Here is a 23,240-nt window from a genome sequence, read left to right as displayed (position 1 = left end):
GACAGGAGAATGATGATTAAACAGAAGTGTCACGGCCTGATGCAAACCACCACCAGCTGATGGCGACTGGGCGGAAGAAAAATCGCGATGGATTGTTCTGACAAAGGGAGCTTCAACCTCCCAATTCGCTGGACTCTTTGCGTTTGTTCGAAAAGGAAAAAAGGGGATCTTTCTTCCTCTCTTCTTCTACGGCGATGGGGAGGCACGGCGCATCTAGGGTTCCGCGTCGGTCGACGAGAAAGAGAGACGGCGGAGAAGATGCCGACGAAGGGGGACGGCGGGGATCGATATCGCGAGCGGAGTACCTAACTGCGACGGCAGCTGCTGGAAATCCAGAGGACGATTTTCTTTTTCTCCAGGAGGACGCTACGGTCGCCCGATCCCGGCAAGCGATTAGTCGCCTCCCGAGCCGTCGGATCACACGCACGTGTACGTTCAGGATCAATTCTGGACTCGATCGTGGATCACAAGACGGTTTTACTAAAGATTAATGCTAGACGTGCTAAGGGCATCTCCAAGCTAAATGCTTGCTTAGGTTTCCTAAAAAAAATGTGTGCTTTGCTTAGGCAATTAAGAAAAGGACGTGTTACGTGTCGGCCGATGAAACTTTTAAAAGATCTGCCTCGTTAGCCGCCAGACCTGGCTTAATCTAGTGGCCGAGCATCATCGTCTATTTCTGCAACAAAACTTTTGTTATGAAAACCTTTGCAACAGAGATCTTGTTGCAGAAACATTTGCAACAGAGATTCGGTTGCGGATTTTTTTTTGCAGTAGAGATCATGTTGCAGGAACGTTTAGAGATATTCTTGTAACTTGCAGTGCAATGAATGTCAAGTTGCAGAGAATTTATGCAATAAATATAATGTTGCAGGAACTATTGCTACGGCAGCACCGGCATTTACAGTTGAAACTCGAGGAGGCGACAACCACGGACGCCGTTGCTCCTATGGGGCGGCGGCAATGTGGAACGACGAGCGACGACGGACGAGGCTTCAACTGGAGAGAATTCCTTATTTGGCCCTTTCTTAAATTTTGGTTCCTTTTTTGGCCCTAAAAATTTATTTTTTCCTTCTTTGACACCCTAACTTTATTTTCTTCCTTTCATGACACTTCCGTCGATTTTTGTCGTTAACACCGTCAACTATGACAGGAAAAGTCGTTTTACCCCTTCTTTATAGCACACTAAAAAAAAGAAAAACGAACCCCCCCCCTTCTGCCCCCGATTCCCCTTCTCCTCCCCGAGACCTAACTAGCGCAGCGGCGGCACGAGCGAGGAGCGAGGCACCCAGCGGCGGCGCGAGCGAGGCACCCAGCGGCGGTGGCGGGAGTCACCCAGCGGCAGGCACATGGAGGAGGGCGAGGTGGACGAGGGCCATGGGCGAGGCGGCCATGGTGGGGAGGCAGGGGACGGCCAACTCTTGGAGGACGGGCAAGGCGGCCATGGTGGGGAGGCGGGGGGCGGCCAACTCCTGGAGGACGGGCGAGGCAGCCATGGTGGGGAGGCGGGGGCGGCCAACCCCTGGAGGACGGGCGAGGCGACCATGGTGGGGAGGCGGGGGGCGGCCAACCTGCTGACGACGGGCAAAGCGGCCATGGTGGGGAGGTGGAGGGCGGCCATGGTGGGGAGGCCGGCTGTGCGGCGGTCTCAGCCTTGCGTGGTAAAGGCGCAACACCGGAGCAAGGCCAAGTATCACCGAGGGATGCGGCTACATCGGCTTGTCTAGATGGGTGAGGCATCTCTTCTTTAAATTTGACAGAGTACTTAGAGATGGCTTTGAAGATTACTTAGAGATGGATCCCAAATGCAACATATTTGCAGCACCTCTCTTCTAGATTTGTCGAAATGCAACAGATTACTTAGGAGTTTCATTTAGAGATGATAATTTGCTGCAAAATCTGAACTTAGAGATGGATCCCAAATGCAACTCATGATTAAGTTTATTTGGTTTTTACAGGATGGATCAAAATTCAACTTATGTGCTGAAAATCAATTTGCTTGGCAACCCAAAAAAGGCTAGAAAGGATATCAAATGCTTCTGTTTTGATAAGGTTATTGATTCTGACTTAACAAATTATAAGGACTTGGTTGAATCAATCGTAGAGCAGTACTCGCCTCGTTATTTGGAAGTTGCACATGTTCAGTATTATGATGATGTTCTTAAAATCTACCCCGAAGTAACATCTGACCAAGAATTGGTGTCGATGTTTGAGAAACACTCCAAGACAAAGGTTGTCCACATGTTTGTTGCATATTGTGATCCATCGAAACCATATGAGCCTATAACGGAGTGGCATAGTGATGCGCATAGCCAACCTAACAACATAGAACAAGATGATGATGATGATGATTATCTTCGCAACCCAGTACCTGAGAATGAGCATGTTGGACCGAAGGAGGAAAGTAGCAAGGAAGTTGGTTGGGTTGATTCTTCCCCACATAATTAAGAAGTTGAATGCAAAGACTAGAAAATTAAACTTGGAGGTGGTAGAAAGCTCAGAAGAAGTCGCTGAAGTGACAGCATTGGGAGGCAGCGGCTTTAGGTTTGTGGTCTGCTTGACAGGACATGTTCTTGTAGACAATGGCAAGTTTCTGGCCTTCCTTGCAAGCATGGTCTAGCATTTATCACATCTCTTATCAATGCACACATACAGAATTATGTGGACTTGTATTACTCCATTGACAAATTTAGGGCAGCCTATGACCAACTAATTCCTGCCATGGTTGACAAGAACCAATGGCCTAAATCTGACCATGGATTCTTCATGTTTCCACCACTACTAAAATCCACAGCGGGTAGGCATAAAACTGAGAGGTATAAAGGCTGCAGTGAGAAGAAAAGAAAAAGCGGCCAACACTTATGCCCTATTTGTAAGGACTATGGGCATCATTGGCATAAATGCAAGAAGGATAACCTAGATGACATTGCTGCTATTTTAGCTGTGAGGTAATAAATATAATTGTGTAACTTGCTTCACTTGCATTTTTTTGTAAGCAGCCATACATGTTAACTACTTTTTTGTTGCTCATGTAGAGGACCACCAAATAAGAGGGCAAAGACCACCAAAGCATCAATTGTGCCTTGCGAGGATGATGCTCCAGCAGCCTCTATGTGCTTTCCGCCAAGGTTAGCCACTTTACACTCATGCTCATAATTATATGAAATATGTGTTTGAATTCTAAGTAACTTCTCACAATAGCCAAAGCTTAGAACCTACAACTACGAAAAAGAGAAAACATGATAACTCAATTACTGGAGCATCAAAAAGGTAAGAACTAGTTCTGAATTTTGTAGTAGATTAGATGAAAGCTTGGTTTTGTATTATAATTGCATTCTTCTCACTATAGCCAAATGTTGGAGAAAACAACTAAGGAAAAAGGGAAAGGGAGTAAATCTGGATCCAGAGTAGCAAAAAGGTAACCTATGGTTGTTTCCGAATTTTATGTTATGTTATGCATTGTTCTATTGTTAACCTGGGCTACTATATGTGATGTATGATGTGCTGCCATGAATGTGTATGTGTAGATCAATAACTCAGCCCATTTGTGTGGCCAACAAGAAAGCATGTGTTGCTTTGAAATTAGATGCCAAAAGAAAAGGCAAAGAGGTTGCTGATAAGTTGCCACACCTTCCTATGATGCCACATGATAGCCCTGCAATGGGCACACGTAGCAAAAACATGAATCCTGCCAGCCCTGCAATGAGCACACGAAGCAAAAGGAGGCTTAGCTTGTGATTCTCATTGGATCCCTTTCCATATCATGGTTCATTTGGGAAAGTTTTGAGCTGTTTATGTAATATATATGTGAACCTGGGCTTTTGTAAGTGCTATATGTGACCTTCATGTGTTGTATTTGACATGATGTGAACCTGGACTATTATATGTGAACTCTATGTGAACCTGAATGTGTGTAGAGGACTAAATATGTGGACTATTTCCGTATATGTGAACCTGGACCAAGTTTCTATGAACTTTTAGTTTGCATACATGTGAATCTGCTCCAAGTATATTATAATTTGTGCATATATGAACTGTACAGGGGATATATCATCAATATACAAGGGAGGTTCTGTCCAATTATCCAATTAAAATTAAAGCTGTGCTAAATAGCAGATTTGGTTATTTGGTAATGTATTCAAGACAAACGGATCACATCACCATTGCTTTTGACTTCTAGTTCACAATTTTGGTCACAAACTACACCAAGGGTAAAAAGGACTTTTCATGTCGGATTTAACGGTGTTAGTTGCCAAAACTGACGGAAATGTCATATAGGGAACAAACTGAAGTTTGAGTGCCAGAACATGAAGAATTTTTTTACTAAGGCCAAAAAAGGAACCAAAATTTAAGAAAGGGTCAAATAAGGAATTCTCTCCTTCAACTGCGGTTGTGCCTCGCAGAGGCAGCAACGACACGATGGTGCTACTCGATCTAGAGGGCGCCGCCGATTGACAGAGAACAGGAGGGCCACGGGCAGCGAAGCACTTGCTCGCCGGTGACAGCGTCGGCACATCGGGTAGCGAGTATTTGTTACAGAAGAAGTATGCGGGGATGTGTTGCTCAAAAAACAAAAACGTGGTTGTCGTTACTCAAGAGAATAAGGATGAGAGTGCCCGAGCTGGTTGGCACGAGGCAACGATCGTGAAATATCAGCCAGACTGAACCGGATCATTGAGAGGTGCATCGCTAGACGCAGTGGCAGCTGCACGCACGGCATCGACGGTGCGCGTCCCTTCATGATTCGCATCAGCACGGCGTGCTACTTAGAGTATAGCGGGACGTTGGATTTTGGTTTGCATGATATACGCGTATTCAAAGCACCAATCTGACAGCACGGTCTGACATAAGGCTGCTACACGCTCCAGACGCCCCATGCACCCTGATCAATCACGCTCACACGTCGTAGGACAGCATTGACTGGTTCCACTAGTTGTTTCAACTACACACAAGCACACCAGCGGCCCATTTGTCTAATCCACCGTGATTGAGCCAGGATGCCTCAAAGTTCGTCCTCTGCTCACCGTCTCCGGACAGCTCTACCACGGCTGCCATTGATCTTCTGCCCAAAGTGTCCCGGGACCAGGAGAAGGTGGTTTCTGTCCGGGACAGACCGGAACCCAGACATCCGGTTTTACAAATACCCAAACCAGGCAGTATGTTGCACTGAACAAGTATCCGATTCTACAAATGTCCGAGCCAGGCAAAAGGTTTTAGTAAAAAAATATGAGAATGGTGTGCACTTTTTTTGAGAAAACAAGAATAGTGTGCACTCAGTAGGCAGCGAATAGCTTGTTGTATCCTTGGGCAAGAGAATGAATGTAATACCACTAGTTGAATGCCCATGCGTTGCCACGGGAATACGAAATATGATGTGAAAAGATTCTCGACAGTGGACATTTTATATGAGTGCTTTTTATGAAGTACATTTCAACAACAGAACAATGTCAACGTTAATTAGAAATCTACGAACATGGTCATATTTTCTAGCCAACGCATTGTATACTTTGATTAAATTTTTTATTTGCCGGAATTTTATTTGGAGAGAACATGATGAAAAATGTAAACAGCGAAGCACGATGTGACATATTGGTAGGGGACCAACCCCATGAAATTGAGAGCTTCAGATCCACCGTTTGTACATTGCCATCAGCTCTCACTTATTGGTCTTTAATACATAGTTTTAAAAAACGACACACGGTGTGACTAAGTTTTCAAGCTCCGTGCGGCAACCAGGGCTTCACCGAAAAAGCACCATTCAGCACCGATGGCTTGATCAAAGAAGAACCCCTCTATGCCGCCCTAGACTTAAGTTTTATAATTTTTGTCTCTTCAATTTTATGTTTATTTCCCTGAGATTCTTCAGCCATTTCGAATTCTTGTTGGTAGGTTGTATAGAATTTGCTGAGTTTTTTTATCTCTTCCAACAACATCACCTTCGGACTCTTGTTGGTAGGTTCTTTTTGATGGTCAATAATATCCATATCTATCATGGACACAGTCTGAAAAAGTGAAATGTATATACTAAATATATTACTATCATTTATTCTTTTTCTTTGCAGGGAGTACTATCATATATTCATATACAACATGCAAACTAAAAAGGTTAAAAAGACAGACATCTAGAATATGCAAAACAAGATTTGTTCTAGTCTAGCCAAGATATTTGGTAGCCCCGACAGACCGTCCAAATACCTCAGTTCTTATGCTATAATATACAGAGAATGGCGTTTTAGCTCTCGGCCCTTTTTTTTGAAAAAAAAAAAATTCAAAAATTTCAGTTCTGAACTTTTTCGTATAAGTAAACAATGATGTGAGGCGTATGTGTGTAAAATTTAAGGATGAGATATGTTAAAACACTACCTGTACAAAAAGGACAAATTGATGATCGGGGAGGATGAATCGTATCATGTGTTAAAAAACCACAAATTTGTAGTTTTTGCACAGCCCACATTTCTGTTGGGGAACGTCGCATAAATTCAAAATTTCCTACGTGTCACCAAGATCAATCTATGGAGTCATCTAGCAACAGGGAGGAGTGGATCTACATACCCTTGTAGATCGCGCGCGGAAGCGTTCAAGAGAACGGGGTTGATGGAGTCGTACTCATCGTGATCCAAATCACCGATGATCCTAGCGCCGAACGGATGGCACCTCCGCGTTCAACACACGTACGGAGCAGCGACGTCTCCTCGTTCTTGATCCAGCAAGGAGGGAGGAGAGGTTGATGGAGATCCAGCAGCATGATGGCGTGGTGGAAGTAGCGGGATTCCAACAGGGCTTCGCCAAGCGCTGCGGGAGGGAGGAGATGTGTCATGGGAGGGAGAGGGAGGCGCCAGGGCTCAGGTATGGTTGCCCTCCCTTCCCCCCACTATATATAGGGCCAAGGGAGAGGGGGAGGGCGCAGCCTTGCCCCTTCCTCCAAGGAAGGGTGCGGCCAAGGGGGGGAGGAGTCCATCCTCCCCAAGGCACCTCGGAGGTGCCTTCCCCCTTTAGAACTCTCCCCTCCTCTTGTCCCTTTGGCGCATGGGCCTCTAGGGGCTGGTGCCCTTTGGCCCATGTAGGCCAAGGCGCACCCCCTACAGCCCATGTGGCCCCCCGGGGCAGGTGGCCCCACCCGGTGGGCCCCCGGGACCCTTCCGATGGTCCTGGTACAATACCGGTGACCCCGAAACTTGTCCCGATGGCCGAAATAGCACTTCCTATATATAATTCTTTACCTCCAGACCATTCTGGAACTCCTCGTGACGTCCGGGATCTTATCCGGGACTCCGAACAACATTCGGTAACCACATACAAGCTTCCTTTATAACCCTAGCGTCATCGAACCTTAAGTGTGTAGACCCTACGGGTTCGGGAGACATGCAGACATGACCGAGACGTTCTCCGGTCAATAACCAACAGCGGGATCTGGATACCCATGTTGGCTCCCACATGTTCCACGATGATCTCATCGGATGAACCATGATGTCAAGGACTTAATCAATCCCGTATACAATTCCCTTTGTCTAGCGGTACGATACTTGCCCAAGATTCGATCGTCGGTATCCCGATACCTTGTTCAATCTCGTTACCGGCAAGTCTCTTTACTCGTTCCGTAACACATCATCCCGTGATCAACTCCTTGATCACATTGTGCACATTATGATGATGTCCTACCGAGTGGGCCCAGAGATACCTCTCCGTTTACACGGAGTGACAAATCCCAGTCTCGATTCGTGCCAACCCAACAGACACTTTCGGAGATACCTGTAGTGCACCTTTATAGCCACCCAGTTACGTTGTGACGTTTGGTACACCCAAAGCACTCCTACGGTATCCGGGAGTTGCACAATCTCATGGTCTAAGGAAATGATACTTGACATTAGAAAAGCTATAGCATACGAACTACATGATCTTGTGCTATGCTTAGGATTGGGTCTTGTCCATCACATCATTCTCCTAATGATGTGATCCCGTTATCAATGACATCCAATGTCCATGGTCAGGAAACCGTAACCATCTATTGATCAACGAGCTAGTCAACTAGAGGCTTACTAGGGACATGGTGTTGTCTATGTATCCACACATGTATCTGAGTTTCCTATCAATACAATTATAGCATGGATAATAAACGATTATCATGAACAAGGAAATATAATAATAATCAATTTATTATTGCCTCTAGGGCATATTTCCAACAATTTCAACGTATTTTGTTCTCAAAATTTACACACTTGTGCACTATGCCTTCATCTGTTTCCATATCTTTTTCAGAATTTGTTTGAATGTAAAAATATGATTTTTCAAGAATTTTGAATTTTGGATTTGGAGATCTCCATAGAGCTCGGCCTCCCAAAGCAATTGCGCATAATATACACTAATATAAATAAAAAATTATAGAGTCGTGGGACAAAAACAATTCTGCTACAGCCAGCACTCTCAGTCTCTTCTCCTCGCTGCTCACCCCTTTCCCATTCAGCTAGCCACCCATGACCCACCCTGCTCCCCTGTGCAGCCGCCGGCGCGTCATGGCGCACGGCACCCATCCCGGCCCAACCTCCCACCCCGTGCCTCTGAACCGTCCCTACAGCCTACCTGCGGCGTCGCGGGCCTCCCACACCGCGTCCCCATCACTCCCTGCTGTCCGGCGAGATCCGGGGGGCAGGTAGACGCGCACGCAGTCTGGGCGGCGGCATCCACCGTGCGGCGCTCCCTGCCCCGCGCCCCCGCCGCGATGACGCCACGTTGGTCCGAATCATCGAGTGGTAACGCCCGGCGACTGGCGCGCGCCGTGCAGCGCGAGGTGGGCTCGATCTGCATCCACCAGCGGGATTGGGCTCCTCATTTTGGAGACCCTGCCGCAAGCTGTGCTCGGCCGGATGGGCGGAGATCGACGAGGAGTGGATTCCGTGGTGCAGCACGACGCCGACGGCTTCTCTTCGCCACCGAGCTCTGCTCCCCTCCCTATGCGTCAGGATCAGGGTGCCCACGGATCTTACCTTGTCACGGTCGGCTCTCGTCTCTCCCTCCGCGTTTGGTAGCTCTGTTGGGTTGGCACCGCCGGTGAAATTCGATCTTAGAGGTAAGCAAAAATCTGGAGGTAGATTGAATCTATCTTATATATACTCAGTTTGAAAGATAGCTAGGAGTAGATGTGTAGTAATCAGAATACGGTTATGATTAAGTTTATTTTATGAGATGAGGATAAAACCTTTCTTGGGTTGTCTAGATATGGAGTTTTTTGTCAGTTCTGTTTCCCATAAACTCGTTTAAAGGTCTAACCACCTGAAATGAGTTAGCGTACCAAAAATATAGTTTTTTTAGGGGCAGAAATAAGTAAAACTTCGTTTTAGTACAACAAGAAAAGTGGGTCTTAATAGTTTTTCTACAAACAATTTTAGCCGTTCCTATTCAAAAAGGCATGCTTCAGAAAAAGAAAAAACTCTGGTCAAGGAGGCTTAGCTTCCTCTTCCTGGAGAGTCAACCTTCCAATCCTGACCAAATTCTAATTGTACACAAACACACAATGCATTTCAACAAAGCAAAACACATCGGGGAATCATACAGATTTATGCAAGGTAACCTGACATAAAAGTCAGCACTGTCCAATGATCACATTCATACTGATGTACCAATTGTAAAAAACAAACGCAAAGCTCGGTCTGCATCTTTTGGCAAATGAACTCAGCATAACGCGCTATTGTGGTATTGCCAAAGCTTCCATTCCGAGGTCCTTGCCATTTTGCAGGTTAGCGGTGCTTGTATTCAGGGTCTAATATGACTCATTCTCTAGTTACCACAATGCTCTTGCTGAATAGCTTAAGGGTTGATTTTTCTAATCCTGTACTTGGCACTTTGGAATCACCATCTGCAACAAATTTTGAGGCCTGAATTTAAGGACACATGTGTGCTAAATCTTATCACAGAGCTACAGAAAAAAAGCAGACGAACAGATTATGTTCCTTTTGTTCATATCGAGGTATCTATTGTCTTGAAAGACTCATCCTTTAATAGTAGAGATAGTAGAGATATGAGGAGCTCACTGATGGCAAACTCAGCTCGAATTTGGGTTCTTTGTAAATTATCAGATACATAGTTCCTTATCCATGTATTTCCAACGAGAGATTGTACGGAACTGAAGTTTAAGTCAGTTTTTTAATTGCTACTCCCTCCTTCCCATATTCTTAGGCGTATTAGTAGCCAGCATGAAAATCAGCGCAGTTTAATTGTTACTTGAACCATCGTACATGCTGTTGAGATGTAAGCATCAACGAAAGACCCAGCCAGAGATTTGTTTTTGTTTCCAAAAAAATAGCGACCGTGAGTGGTTGTTGTAACTGAATGAGAGAGAGAAAGGCATCTGCGCCTTAGATTTTGGGACTTCATGCAAAAACTTACGCGCCTAAGATTTTGGGAAGGAGGGAGTATATGATATTAGATGCCTCAGGTTTTTACCATATTAAAAAGCGTATGCCTTAGAAAGAAATACGACACCTTAGTATTTTTGTTCTTCTATAGCAAGTCACTGTCCAAGCATCTTCATCCTTAATCTGTTTGCAATTTCACGTTATCTCTTGTTATTTCCAGCTTAAACAGGTGCATATTCGACTAAGTATAGAACGGGGAGATGTCGCGAAAGGAATACTCATGGTTTCTGAAGACTGATTATGCTCACAAACTCAGGTTAGTGTGCATTAAGATCTACAATAGTAATGCAGAATTGAACATACTTTACCTGAGTTGTTATAATTTGATCTGGCGACTTCATGTGCTAAAGACTTCCTTGTAGGCTATGTTCTTCATGGTCGTTAATAAGGGTTCAAATCTTTTTCGCTTCTTTGAAATCTTGCTTTGTTCCTTGCCCTTGCCCTTACCCTTCCTTTACCCTTGCCATTGTCCTTGATGGCGAGAATCTTAATGTTCCTCTTCGCGTTGGCTCTAGACAATGCAACGTAGAGCTGACCATGAGAGAAATATTTGTAACTGTATTGTACTGTGATTAAGAGGACTTTAGCAAGATTCTTTATGGAAAAGGGGTCTTCAATATGAACTTGAGTCTGGGAACTGAACAGGTGTCTATAGTATGAAATTGGGTGAAAAGCATGTCAATCTCACGACATCAATTCTTAAATTTTTTACTTCGTTACATTTGCTTTCATTCATTTGCATAGAGTAGACTTGCTGTAAAGACAAGTTTGAGATGCCATGTCGCACCCGTCCACATTAGCACACATTATACATTTGTTTCATGTATTAATTCCCAGAAGTTGATGAGCCTAATGAAGCACCTTCACAATTTGGTAGCTAGCTTAAAATCCTGCATGCTTTGTTCAATGTACTTGGAGTAGTACTCCTTCACAATTTGGTAGCTGGTACATAGCTTAAAATCCTGCATGCTTTGTTCAATGTACTTGGAGGTCACATCATGAAGTTCGGAATAGGAGTTTAGTATCTTTCTGATGTAAAAAACTTTGCTGAAACAGTTGAGGATTGCAAACCTAGGGCATGGTGGGCACCATCGAACATAACAAAGGTGGACCTCAGTCCTTTGCCGTCGGAGAGGCAGAAGACGGTAGGTGAAGAACTGTGAAGATGATGGCAGGAGGATGTAGCGGCGGCATCCGGAGATATAGACGCAGCAACAGCCGTTGAGCGCAGGTTCTGGTTCAGGGGCGCCGAGGTTGCAGTTCAGCAGAGGCTGTGCTCGCACAGCTCGCCGCTCGCGTGAGAACGATGTGGCCGGACGGGGAGTGAACTGGCGATTCTCTCCTTGACGTAGTGCGTCCGTGAGTCGATGGAGCTCGTACGCGAGGAAGAACTGGCGTTTCTCTCCCTGGAGATGTGCGTTCGTGGGTCGATGGAGCTCGCAGGTGGTTTGATTTTTTGCCGATGGACCTCGTTCGTGGATTGAGCTGAACTGTTTTTTAGGCTGGTTTGTTGATCGATGGACCTCGTTCGTGGGTTGAGGACTTCGTTCGTGAGTTGAGCCGATTTTTTTTGGCTGTGGATCTTGTACGTGGGCTGAGTTGGCCTTTGATTTTGGGGATGTTGTGGGCGTGGCCCATCGCCTGATGGTTGTCGTACGAAGGGGGTGGGGGATCGAACGAGGTCGAACCATCACGATGTTCGATCCCCTTTTAATAGTAGAGATTTTGAAATTAGCTTTTCAATCAATAAATTCGTCCACATATAGTCATACATCAGTTACCGATGAGCTTCGAGACATGCACTGGCGCATGGATGCACGGTAAAAAGCCTCACGACAACGTGTCAGAACGGCAGCTTTCACATGCGAGCGTGGACACCATATTCGTAAGTACAACGCCTAAGAGCATCTCCAATAGCATGTGTATATTTGGATGTCTATATATTCATATAGACAATGGTCTAAAAAGATTCCCTCATATACACATCCAGTTTTGCATCAGAATGTCTATATACAGAGACCATGACAGGTGGCCATCGCTAGAGAGAGGAAGAAATCATGACTGCAGCTGAGTTTAGACAACGCCTTCACATTGTCCAGACATGGACATTGTCGAGGCCAATTTAGAGGATGTGTATATTTGGACGATCATATAGACAAGCTGTTGGACGCCTGTTTTGAGCTCACGTCGTGGAAAACGAGTATAGACATCCATATAGACAAGCTATTGGAGATGCTCTAAGCTAGGTACACGCAACCATTTTAGTACTAAAACCAGAGTCGGGCCCGTGACGTAATAAAAGTCATGCCCTGCAGGCCTTTCCATGCATGCTCTGAGCGGACCGGCCCCTGCGTACGTCAAAACCGTACCAAGCGACCCCATCGAAAGCGACGTATGCTGTGTATTTGCATGTATCGATCGAATGTATGTCCGCTTTGCTTACTTTGACATTTTCTTTTGCACACATCACCTCGCGCGCCGCGACCGTCGATGCGCTGCGTGCATCTGCCGCTGCGTGCAGGAAGGCCGCTTTCCCGGATCATTCACTTAAGAAAAGGATTTTTTTTTTTTGCATAGCCCTCGTGTACAAGTCACTGCCTCCAGCTAAAGCAATCTGGAGACGCCTCATGATTTAAAATGAAAAGGAAAAACGACGCCGTCCTCTTCCCCGACACACCATGTAACGAAGCGCCCCTATATTATGTTGATTCTGTTGCCTTCCTTGTATAAATTCTGGCGCTCGAGATAACTCCTACCGCTTGTTGATTTGTTCCATGCTGAAACAAAGCTAAGGGCATGTACAATGGTTGATAGGATAGTCTTATCTTAAATTTTGCATGTAATTTAGATATGATAAAAAAAAGTCTATAATGGGTCATCTCTTAGCCATATCTTCAATAACTATCAATTTCTAAAAATATGATAAGACATATTGTGCTAAGAGATCATCTTTTGTCTTCTCTTAAATAAGAAAAGACAAGCCTTTTCTTATGAGCCCTCTCTCCTTCACCTCATCACTGATCCTACGTGGCACTCTTAAGATAGCACTATTGTACATGCCCTAAAGCGTTTGACGACAACTTCCACTGCGACGGTAGCTATTTTCCTAGTTTCGGCCGGGAATTGAGCCAAAATTCTAGGGAATCGACCCTGGCGTCCGCGCTAAGCGTACGTGTCGTAGATGTGCTAAGAATTTCTATATGAATTTAATGGATTCATTCACGTGGAAGATTTTGATTGGATTTAGTTATTGAACATTTGACTTCTGAGCCATATGACATGCTGCCTCAAAGAATCACACAAGTTGAGTTGCGTTTTATTTTTCACGAGGGTTGTCGCGTGTGTTTTCTATTCGATGTGGGCCGTGGGCGAGTGCTCCTATTTGTTGCATAGAGTGGTGTGGGGCACATAATCACAAACGCCCGACACGGTTTGGTATGGCCCAAAGCGGGGGTGTGAAACACATTTTTTCCTTTTCCCTTTCTATTGTTCTTCTTTCTTTAAACCAAAATTTCAAAATTCAAAAGAATTTATAATAATGTTCACAAATACAAAAAACTATTTATGACTTTTTTAAATTTTAAAGATGTTGCCTTATATAAAAAATGTTCACGACTTTAAAAAATGAATATTAAACAATGTTCCTGAATTAAAAAAATGTTTGCGAATTTGACAAATGACTCTGTAGTAATTTTTTTGCATGAAAATAAAAAATATTTTATTTCAAAAAATGTTCCAATATTTGATTTTTTCATCAATTTGAAAAAATTTATGAATTTAAAAAGTTCCTAAATTTGAAAGAAGTTGTTTTATTTTTAAAAAATTATGAATTTTAAAAAATGGTCCTGATTTTCAAAATTTGTTTATGGGTTTGAGGTTCGCCAATGAAGAAAATAAGAAAAAGGAAAAGTAAATAAAATAAGAGATGAAGAACCGAAGAAACCCGAAAAAACTGGTTCAGATAAGGTTCTAGAACCCTTACAAAAAGCGGTGGAATGAACAAATCAAAGAAATGCATAAATGAATGAACGGGCTGACCCATTACCGTGGCGGGGGTTCATGTTTGATTGCTCTACCTAACCCGCACGGGGAATATCATCCCGCCTGTTGGACCGCGTGGCTGTGTTTTTTTTGTTTTTCTCCGTGTGTTGGGAGCAACTAATCCCATAGTGGTCGCTTTCTTGCGCTTGGGAGCGTGTCAAGTGGTGTGCCCAGCCGCCGTCATGTGTTGCGCATTGGTTGTACCGTCGGGATTTTTTTGCACGTGTATGTGAGTTTTTTAATTACTTTTACTAGTTCTTTTTCTAGGTTTTGATGGCAATTTATTTAGGAAGCGATGTTTTTTCACAAGAACCACAACATATGATTCTGCGAGAAGCATAGTCGTGCTTCTCGAAATGGAAAACGCATAACTGTGCTTCCCTAAAAAAATGAAGAAGCACAATTCTAGTTTTTTTTCCCAACTGTGATTCCCAATTTTTTTGAAGAAGCACAATTCTTGGTTCCGGTTTTTGGGTTTACGATTTCTTTTGGATTTTGATCTTTTTTCAGCTTTGGTTTTTTCTGTTTCCATTTTTATTTTAGTTCTATTTTTTTATTTCCGTTTCTCCCGTGAATGTTTTCATCCAAATCCAAACCAATTAATATAAGATGTAGTTTCAAAGATCTTGACATGAGAAATTCAATGATGAAAACATTTCGTGATTTGGACGCATGGTTCAAAAGTTAATTTTTTAAAACAATAATTATACGAAAATGACAAAACTCCCTTGTAGCGACAAATGGCGTACATGTATTGCGTCGCTTGTAAGTAGTAGAGAAGGTGGGAATGATCTTTGCAAGCATGCCCTTGATTAGTGATTTCGCTGTTTGTTGGGGTGTTGGGGTTTTCACCTCCTAACAACAATTGGAGGCGCATGTATAAGATGCCAACCAGCCCAGCCTTGTGCTACTGTTTGAAGAAGAAGAAAAGCCACATCGAGAAGCATTCTTTGCCCAAAGGTCAAGGGTGCGCCTATGTCTGGCTTATAGCGGGAACCTCCTATAGCGCGCCTTCGGCGCCGCGCAAGAAAAGTGGCGCTCGCAGCAGCGGCTGGATGGGCCGGCCCACTATCACGCAACAAGCAAAGCGAAAAATGACCGGCAAAAAATACATTCTGACTTGGGACCGAACTTGCGCCCTCACCCTTCAACACTGAAAGGCTAGCCACTACACCAGCTAATTGCTACCAAATGTTCTCAGCGCGAAAGCTTTAAAGAATAGAAAGGTAGACGCACTATTTATTGCACACTACACTGTAGCGCTTATAATTTCCAATTATTTGAAAATGTTCACATATAACAGACAGGGCCGTCTCCAGGAATTCGGGGCCCCGGTGCGAAAAGAAAAATGGGGCCCTAAATTTTAAAAAATATACAATTACGCATGCATTCTAGTTCTGGAAGAAAGTATGATTCTGGTGCCTTGAAGCATAAGAAGAAACAGAAATTAGAAGAAGATGCTCAAATTCAAAGGGGTGCTCTTGATAAATTTGTTGTGATAGTACCCCAAACTAATTCTGAAAATCATACTCCAGATGGTAATATTAATGATGGGGCCCTAAATTTTGAAATATATACTCAGATCAATTTATTTGAACTGGTGAGCTCACATGAAATATAGGCTTCTGACATGTATAGGTAGTTCAAAAAACTTACAATCAGATATAACCTTGATTTTGGACTTGGACGGTAGTACGAGCAACTACTGAAATTCTTGAATCTGTGACTACTTCTGAACTTGAACGACTGCACAAAAAATCGTTCCCAAACATATTAACACAACTTTGTAATTTGTATCAAAATTAAAGAAAAGGGGAGAGCGTAAGGAGCAGGGAGGGCACCACACCGGTTGGTCTTCTGTTCCTGTTGGGCGGCACCGCGACAGTGACGACCGGCCGCCGGCGCGACGGCGTCGAGCGCTAGAAAGTAGTCCGCTTCTTGCCCGTCGCTTCCCTGAACCTGTAAGGTTGCAACGCGATCGGCGATCGCCATGACGCCACCGAGCCGCCGATTCAGTTGGAAGCGATGGGGAGATGGAAAGCCTAGCGACCAGGCAGGGAATAGGAAGCGGAAGTTACCGAAGCGCTGGGGCTGTCATTTCATCTATGGTCGATCAATCCATCTCATCAGGGCCTGCATCTCATCGCTGGAGACTTGACCGGACCAGGCCCAAGAAGGCCTAAAACTGAATTTCTTTTTCCAGACTATACATATATGTATATGGACCCTAGTTGGGGGCCCCAGAATTTTGGGGGCCCTGTGCGAGCGCACAGCTCGCACAGGCCCTTGGACGGCCCTGATAACAGATGGAGTTCATGAACGTGCAAAAAAAGTTTACATATCAAAAAGCAGTTCACCAAATTGAAAAAGTTCATGTATTCAAAAAACAGTTCACAAATTCAAAAGAAGTTCATCGATTTTCAAAAAATGTTCATCGAATTTGAAAAAAAATCATCGTCTTGAAAAAAGTTCATCGAATTTGGAAAAAGTTCGTAAATCTGGAAAAAGTTCATCTAAATTGAAAAAAGTTCATCAATTTTGGGAAAAAAAGTTCATCGATTTTGAAAATAAGTTCGTCGATTCTGAGAAAAAGTTCATCAAATTTGAAAAATAAGTTCCCCTACTTTGAAAAAGCTTCACCAATTTGAAAAAAGTTCATGAGTTTCGAAAAAATCAGTTCATGGATTTAGAGAAGAAGTTCATCTATTTGAAGAAAACAATTAAGAATTTGTAAAAAATAGTAATAAAGGATAGAGAAAAAAGAAAAAGGAAAAGGAAAAAGGAAAAAGGAAAAAGAAGAATAGATAAATGGACGAAAACATGTATGCTATCACACTTGGCGTAGTGGATGAGTTAGTTATGCGTAGATTACTGATAACTGGGTCGCAGGTTCGAATTCTAGCTAGCGCCCCTTTTTTGCAGTCTATCATCTAGAGTTTAGAAAACAGAAAAAAAATTGTAGTTGGGCCGAGCCCAGCTAGTGCGGCTGCAGGTTCCGGCTTGCGGAAACAGCTATAACCGGCGTCTGCAGCGCTAAATAGAAAATGCCCTTATAGCGACGCGCTTACAGCGAGACATATTTCCTCCGTCCGCGAATAAGTGTATATCTAGCTTTTGTCTTAAGTCAAAGTTTTAAAACTTTGACCACCTTTCTAGGGAAAAAGTAAAAGCATTTATGACACCAAATTAGAATCACTAGATTCGTTTTGAAGTGTACTTTGATAATATATCAGTTTGTTGTTATATATGTTACTACTATTTTCTATAAAGTTGGTCAAAATTTTAAAAATTTGACTTAGAATAAAAGCTAGATGTACACTTATTCGCGGACGGAGGGACTAGGTTGCGTTCGCGTTAGGCGCCACACTAAATGGGCTGACCCAACGCGAGGGGCCACATGCCGCTGAGTCTTTTTTTCTACTTCTTCACGTTTTCTGTTTTATCTTTCTTTATTTTTTATTTGTTTATACTTCCAAATATTCTAAATAAATATATTAAAAAAACTTTATGTAAAGCATTTAAAAAATGTTAAATATGTATAGATAAAATATTTCTCATGTATACAAAAAATGTATTCTAAGATATACAATGTGTGTGAAATATGTTGATCACGTATTTAAAAAATATATTATTCAAGAATTTGAAGGAAACTATTTATCAAGCATTCAAAAAATATAAGATGTGTGTAGAAAAAATGTTTGCCATGCATATGAAAAATATATACAGAACAAAGATAATGTGCATAAAAAATGTTGATAATTTGTTTAAAAAATGTTAAATGTGAATAGTGAAAATATTTCTCATGTATATGGAAAGTTTATATCAGAAATATACAATGTGTATGAAAATTTTTGATCACGTATTTAAAAAAATGTTAATCTGGAATGTAAAAAATTCTTAATCCAGAATTTGAAAAATGTTATATCTGTATAGAAAAAATATTTTTCATGTATACAAAAAATATATACAAAAAAATACAATGTGTATGAAACAAAATGTTGATCATGTTTTAAAAATGTTAAATGTTTTTAAAAATGTTCCTGCAGTATAAAAAACGTTATTTGTGTATGGATTTTTTATTGCCATTAAAATAACGTTGACCATGTATGGAAAAATATTGACCATTTATTTAAACAATTATTAATCTTATATTTTTAAATGTTAAACATGTATGAAAAATATATAAGTATGTTCAATCTTATATTTTTTTATAATCTTGAATATAAATTACTAAATATATAAGTACCATAAATGTCAATGTCTATGAGAAATATTACTCATAAAATTGTTAGTTTTAAAAAACATTAATCATATTTTCACTAATGTTAAATGTGTATATAAAATATGTATCTGATGAATACGAAAATTACAGAATGTGTACTGAGAAAAGTTGGCATGGGTGAAAAAAACCCAATGAAAATTGACGAAAGGAACAAAGGAAAACAAAGACACCTCACGCCCTCGCCAAGGCGGCCTCCTCTCTTCCTTCTGAGCGTCATGTGTGGCTAGCAGCTTTGCTTGTTATAATTTGTAGCCGTATGAACATTATATTATCTAATATAAAGGACGGAATTTCAAAAAAAAGAGAAGAAGCTAAAAGAAGAAGGAGCGACGCTGCAACTCACCATATGTCACGGAAAAGAATTCTATGAGACCAGGTCTCACGTGAGACCCATCCTGATGGATGACACGTAGCATTCACAAATCACAAAGTATCCCCCACCCTCACTTAAAATCAGGAGGGGAGAGATTAGATGTTTTGTGATTTATGAATACCACGTGTCATCCATCAGGACGGGTCTCACCTACTAACCGTGAGACCTGATCTCATATAATTTTTTTCCATATGTCACGGCCCAACCTCAAGCTCCCCCGGCAACGCGGAGAAATCACGACCGGGTTTGCTTGCTGGCAGGGAGGTTGAACCTTCCTTTCTAAAGAGAAAAACAGAGCTTACCATTTAACTAGCGTCACACAATGGCTACCGTACATTACAAAAACATTCAAGGAACGAATTTAAAATTTAACACCATTATACGTACCAATAATATGGACTTATAGTCCTTAACAAGTACAAATTTGAGTCCTCGAATGTCATACGTACATCAGAAGTTCAGAACACATAAATCTGGGTTACGAATGTGTAATAAGATGCAGAAAGCACAAGAACTAGATATGCACAAGAACTCTTACAAGTGCAGATTCTATTCGAGTATGCTTCCAGAATGCTTGGCATAGACTGTTCTTGAATGTTCAGGCTTTGGTCATCAGACATCAGTTTTCTTCTTCTTTGGCACATACTGTCGAGCCCATAGATGTTTTCCCCTGGTCATGAACTTGACTCTCCTGTTCCCATCAAGAACACGGAATAGTGTCATCTGCGAGTAAAATGTAACGTGTGCGTAAAGTGGTGGCCTACTTTCGACTGGCTCCTCTACACTTATTTCTTCAATATCTCCATAGTGCCTGTGACAAGGAAGAAATTAGTGAAATAAAGTTAGCAACGTCCTATATAGGCAAAATTACTGCGATGAATTCAAACCACTGTATATGAATTTTCTCCTCAAATTCATTTTGTGTTATTTATTATAGCCTTTCCTGTCTTTTATGTCAATCATGTACTATCAAATTGACCACGTTAACTAGTAGATTTTAGATTTTGCAACATCTATTGGCCGCCTTCACAGAATGAGAGGCCCGGGTGTATGTCTTCACACCTCTCTATGTATGTGGACTTCACGGTGGTTTTTATGGTGCCTATCAAAGAAGATAACAGAAACGTGTTTTCAAGCTTTGATGAGGTTACCAGTCTTGTTAGCAATGTGCACAAGATCTTAGTGCCTACTACCCTTGTTCGTGTATCGATCTCAATGGCATCCCTCTTGATTCTTAGGACATTTGCACTCAATTCCCACTGCCACACTTAGGTCTTCCCCTGTCAGTGCATCATTTGCAATGCGTGTACAACGTCACGTGCAAACGTATTAATTAACTTGCATGTCATGGCAGAGACAAACGCATGGTTATCGGTCCTTAATTCACAAGCTATGACCACTTTACTCGTGTGGTTTTGCCTAAAGGAATCATGAAGACCGTAGTTAAGTTGAAGCAGGCACTTTTGCGGGTCAAGTCCGACAAGGTGTCGAGAGGGAAATACAAATCAAGTGGGAGCTCGTTGTCGGCCGCCGTCTATGTGCGGGTTGGCATCGTTGAACTAGAGAAATTCTGGAGAGCTTTTGCGACTATGTTGCTCATGGCTTTCATGGGAAGACCCGGATAGGGGGTAGGGTTGGGACACCCTTGCGACGCCATTGATACAGACCTCTTCTATGATGTTACCATGAGCACTATTGGACATGGTAAAACTGCAGCCTTTTGGCATGCAACTTGGCTTGGGGGCTACAAATGGAAAGACATTGCGCCATCCATTTTTTGAAATATACATGTATAGGATAACCGTGGAGATAGAGTCTTTGGAGTATGATTGATGGAACAACAACACTAAGATAAATTTTGGGTTCTTTGTGAAACACATCATTGATTATTATTTTTGCTTTGGGTCAGTTTGCAAGACACTCAAGTGATGACAACAAGAATTAAACTGTTCGGAACCTTACTACTTTGGTAGAGTACTAGACATCACTGGTATATTCCGCTCGACTCGACTCCAAAAAGTGTTTAGTTAATGAAGTTAACTTTTTTTGGAAAAATTGATTATCATCTAAGAAATATTCTTGGCTTATCTTGCAAGAATTAAAGGGTGTGGACAGCTGATAGAGTACAGTGTAGAGGATGACTTGTCTCAATTTGTGAAAGGGGGCCTGAGTGGCCGAAACTTTTATTATTCATGTGTAGGTTCATGTGGCGGATTTATAATGCGATAAAAGTGTTGTTTGGGCTTATTAATGTTAACACCGACGAATGGGGTTACTTTAACTCGGCCAAAGATTGGTGGTATTCTGTGATCAACATCAACAGAAACACGAGCAGGTGGGTCACTTCCTTCTTCATGTTTACTTCATGGGAAATTTGCAATCCGTGGAATGCAGGGTTTTTTATGAATCTTTCAAACAAATCTAGTGTCATTTTGCGCAAGGTAAAAAGGGAGGCCACGTTTTGGGGGCGGCGGGTGCAAAGCATTGGGAGTCGATCATGTTGAGGTGAAGGTAGATGTTTATGTGCCATGCTTCGGCTAACTTGAAATTAATGTAAAACTCTTACTAATTAATGAGATGAGGGAAATATTTTGCCTCCATTTCAAAAGAGAAAAACTATGTCATTCGGACATCAACATGGTCGCTAGTCATCTTTCACCACAAACTCCTACGGAATATTCTTAGAACACAAACCACGTACAATATTATTAACTACCTTTGACAAAATGGAGAATTTACACTGTTTATTACCAGCATTCAGCTTTCCGATATTACACTGTTTATTAACAGCGATCAATAACCATACCACTCTCCATACACATAATGGTGAATTTACCTATGTAATAAAATCTGAAACGATAGGCATACCTCATAAAAAATTCATGTAGTTCATCTTTGGTCAGTGGGTAGCCATTGGAAAATGTCACGAACAAAGTTCTCTCATCAGGTGGAATATCAGATAGTTGTTGCGTGATCTGCAGAGAAACATATTATTATTTTCTCTTCAAGTACGAACTGCACTAAGTATTTGGATGAAAGCTATCAAGACTTATTGGAAAATAACTGAATGGACATGCACAAAATGACTAGTGACGATGACTTTCTTACTGTATCATTATGGTTCTCTCTTAAGCTCAACTTATCCAGCAACGCCGCCAAACGGGAGGTGGACTGATAGTCATGGCGGAGCACATGACTTTTTTGAGCATGGATGTTTCTTGAACTTGAGCATTCTCCATGATGCATTTGACTTGTTTGAACATGGATATTTCTAGAACTTGTGCCTTCTCCATGATGCTTCGGAGTGTTAGCATACAAAGCCTTGATCTTGGTAAGAAGGTGTTTCTGCATAGATGATTAATTTGGTGAATCAGAAGGAGGAGAAAATACTTCACAAACTATTAATAGATCTTTCATTACTCTCACCGAGCTATTAGGAATCTGTTCATGCGATGATTCTCCATAGGCCTCTTGGTATAGATCTGTCATCTGCATATATAGATGATAAAGCAAATCACAAAAGGGTAAAACCTTGTACTAGTAATAGATCTGATCTTGAATAACTAAATATGAACACTAGTCTTACTGAGATATTAGGAATCTGTTCATGCGATGATTCTCCATAGGCCTCTTGGTATAGATCTGTCATCTACATAGATGATAAAGCAAATCACAAACGGGTAAAACCTTGTACTAGTAACAGATCTGATCTTAAATAACTAAATATGAACACTAGTCTTACTAAGATATTAGAAATCTGTTCATGCGATGATTCTCCATAGGCCTCTTGGTATAGATCCGTCATCTGCATAAATGATAAAGAAAATCACAAAAGGGTGAAATCTTCTACTACTAACAGATCAGATCTTGGATAACTAAATATTAACTCCAGTCTTACCGAGCTTGCAGCAGGAACCCGATTAGTCCTGGACTGTCCATAGGCTTCTTGGCGCAGGTATGGCATCTGATTACGGACAAAATTCATCTCTATCCTTTCTCTAAGATCTTCTAAGGCCTCATAACAGATAGTATTGAGGTAGAGAGAAATTCCTTCAACAGCTTGGTTCTGAAAGTCACTTCTTGGTATAGATCTGGCCTCTGAACCATCGAACGCAAAATGGAGAACTTCTAGAAAACG

The 23,240-nt window shown here is 42.1% G+C and overlaps 1 protein-coding gene across 1 annotated transcript; it reads right to left on the bottom strand.

Moving 5' to 3' along the window:
- Nucleotides 1–19,480: 19,480 nt before the first annotated feature.
- On the bottom strand, nucleotides 19,481–22,412 carry LOC125554056. Its single transcript, XM_048717696.1, has 3 exons — nucleotides 22,211–22,412; nucleotides 21,971–22,077; nucleotides 19,481–19,913 (listed from the first exon to the last, which is right to left on the bottom strand). The coding sequence occupies exons 1-3, from the start codon at nucleotides 22,346–22,348 to the stop codon at nucleotides 19,715–19,717; spliced, it is 444 nt and encodes a 147-aa protein (XP_048573653.1). The 5' UTR covers nucleotides 22,349–22,412; the 3' UTR covers nucleotides 19,481–19,714.
- Between the last annotated feature and the right edge of the window lie 828 nt (nucleotides 22,413–23,240).

The sequence above is a fragment of the Triticum urartu genome, chromosome 1, assembly GCF_003073215.2.
Source record: "Triticum urartu cultivar G1812 chromosome 1, Tu2.1, whole genome shotgun sequence".
NCBI classification, from domain to species: domain Eukaryota; kingdom Viridiplantae; phylum Streptophyta; class Magnoliopsida; order Poales; family Poaceae; genus Triticum; species Triticum urartu.
Note: the sequence above shows the minus strand (reverse complement) of the source record. Positions and strands in the feature narration are given on the sequence as shown.

Coding starts and splice junctions, on each gene's coding strand:
- LOC125554056 (XM_048717696.1), bottom strand. CDS start 22,348: ATGCATCATGGAGAATGCTCAAGTTCAAGAAACATCCATGCTCAAAAA. Junction 22,078..22,210: donor GAGAGAACCATAATGATACA/GTAAGAAAGTCA, acceptor GTTTCTCTGCAG/ATCACGCAACAACTATCTGA. Junction 19,914..21,970: donor CTACATGAATTTTTTATGAG/GTATGCCTATCG, acceptor TCCTTGTCACAG/GCACTATGGAGATATTGAAG.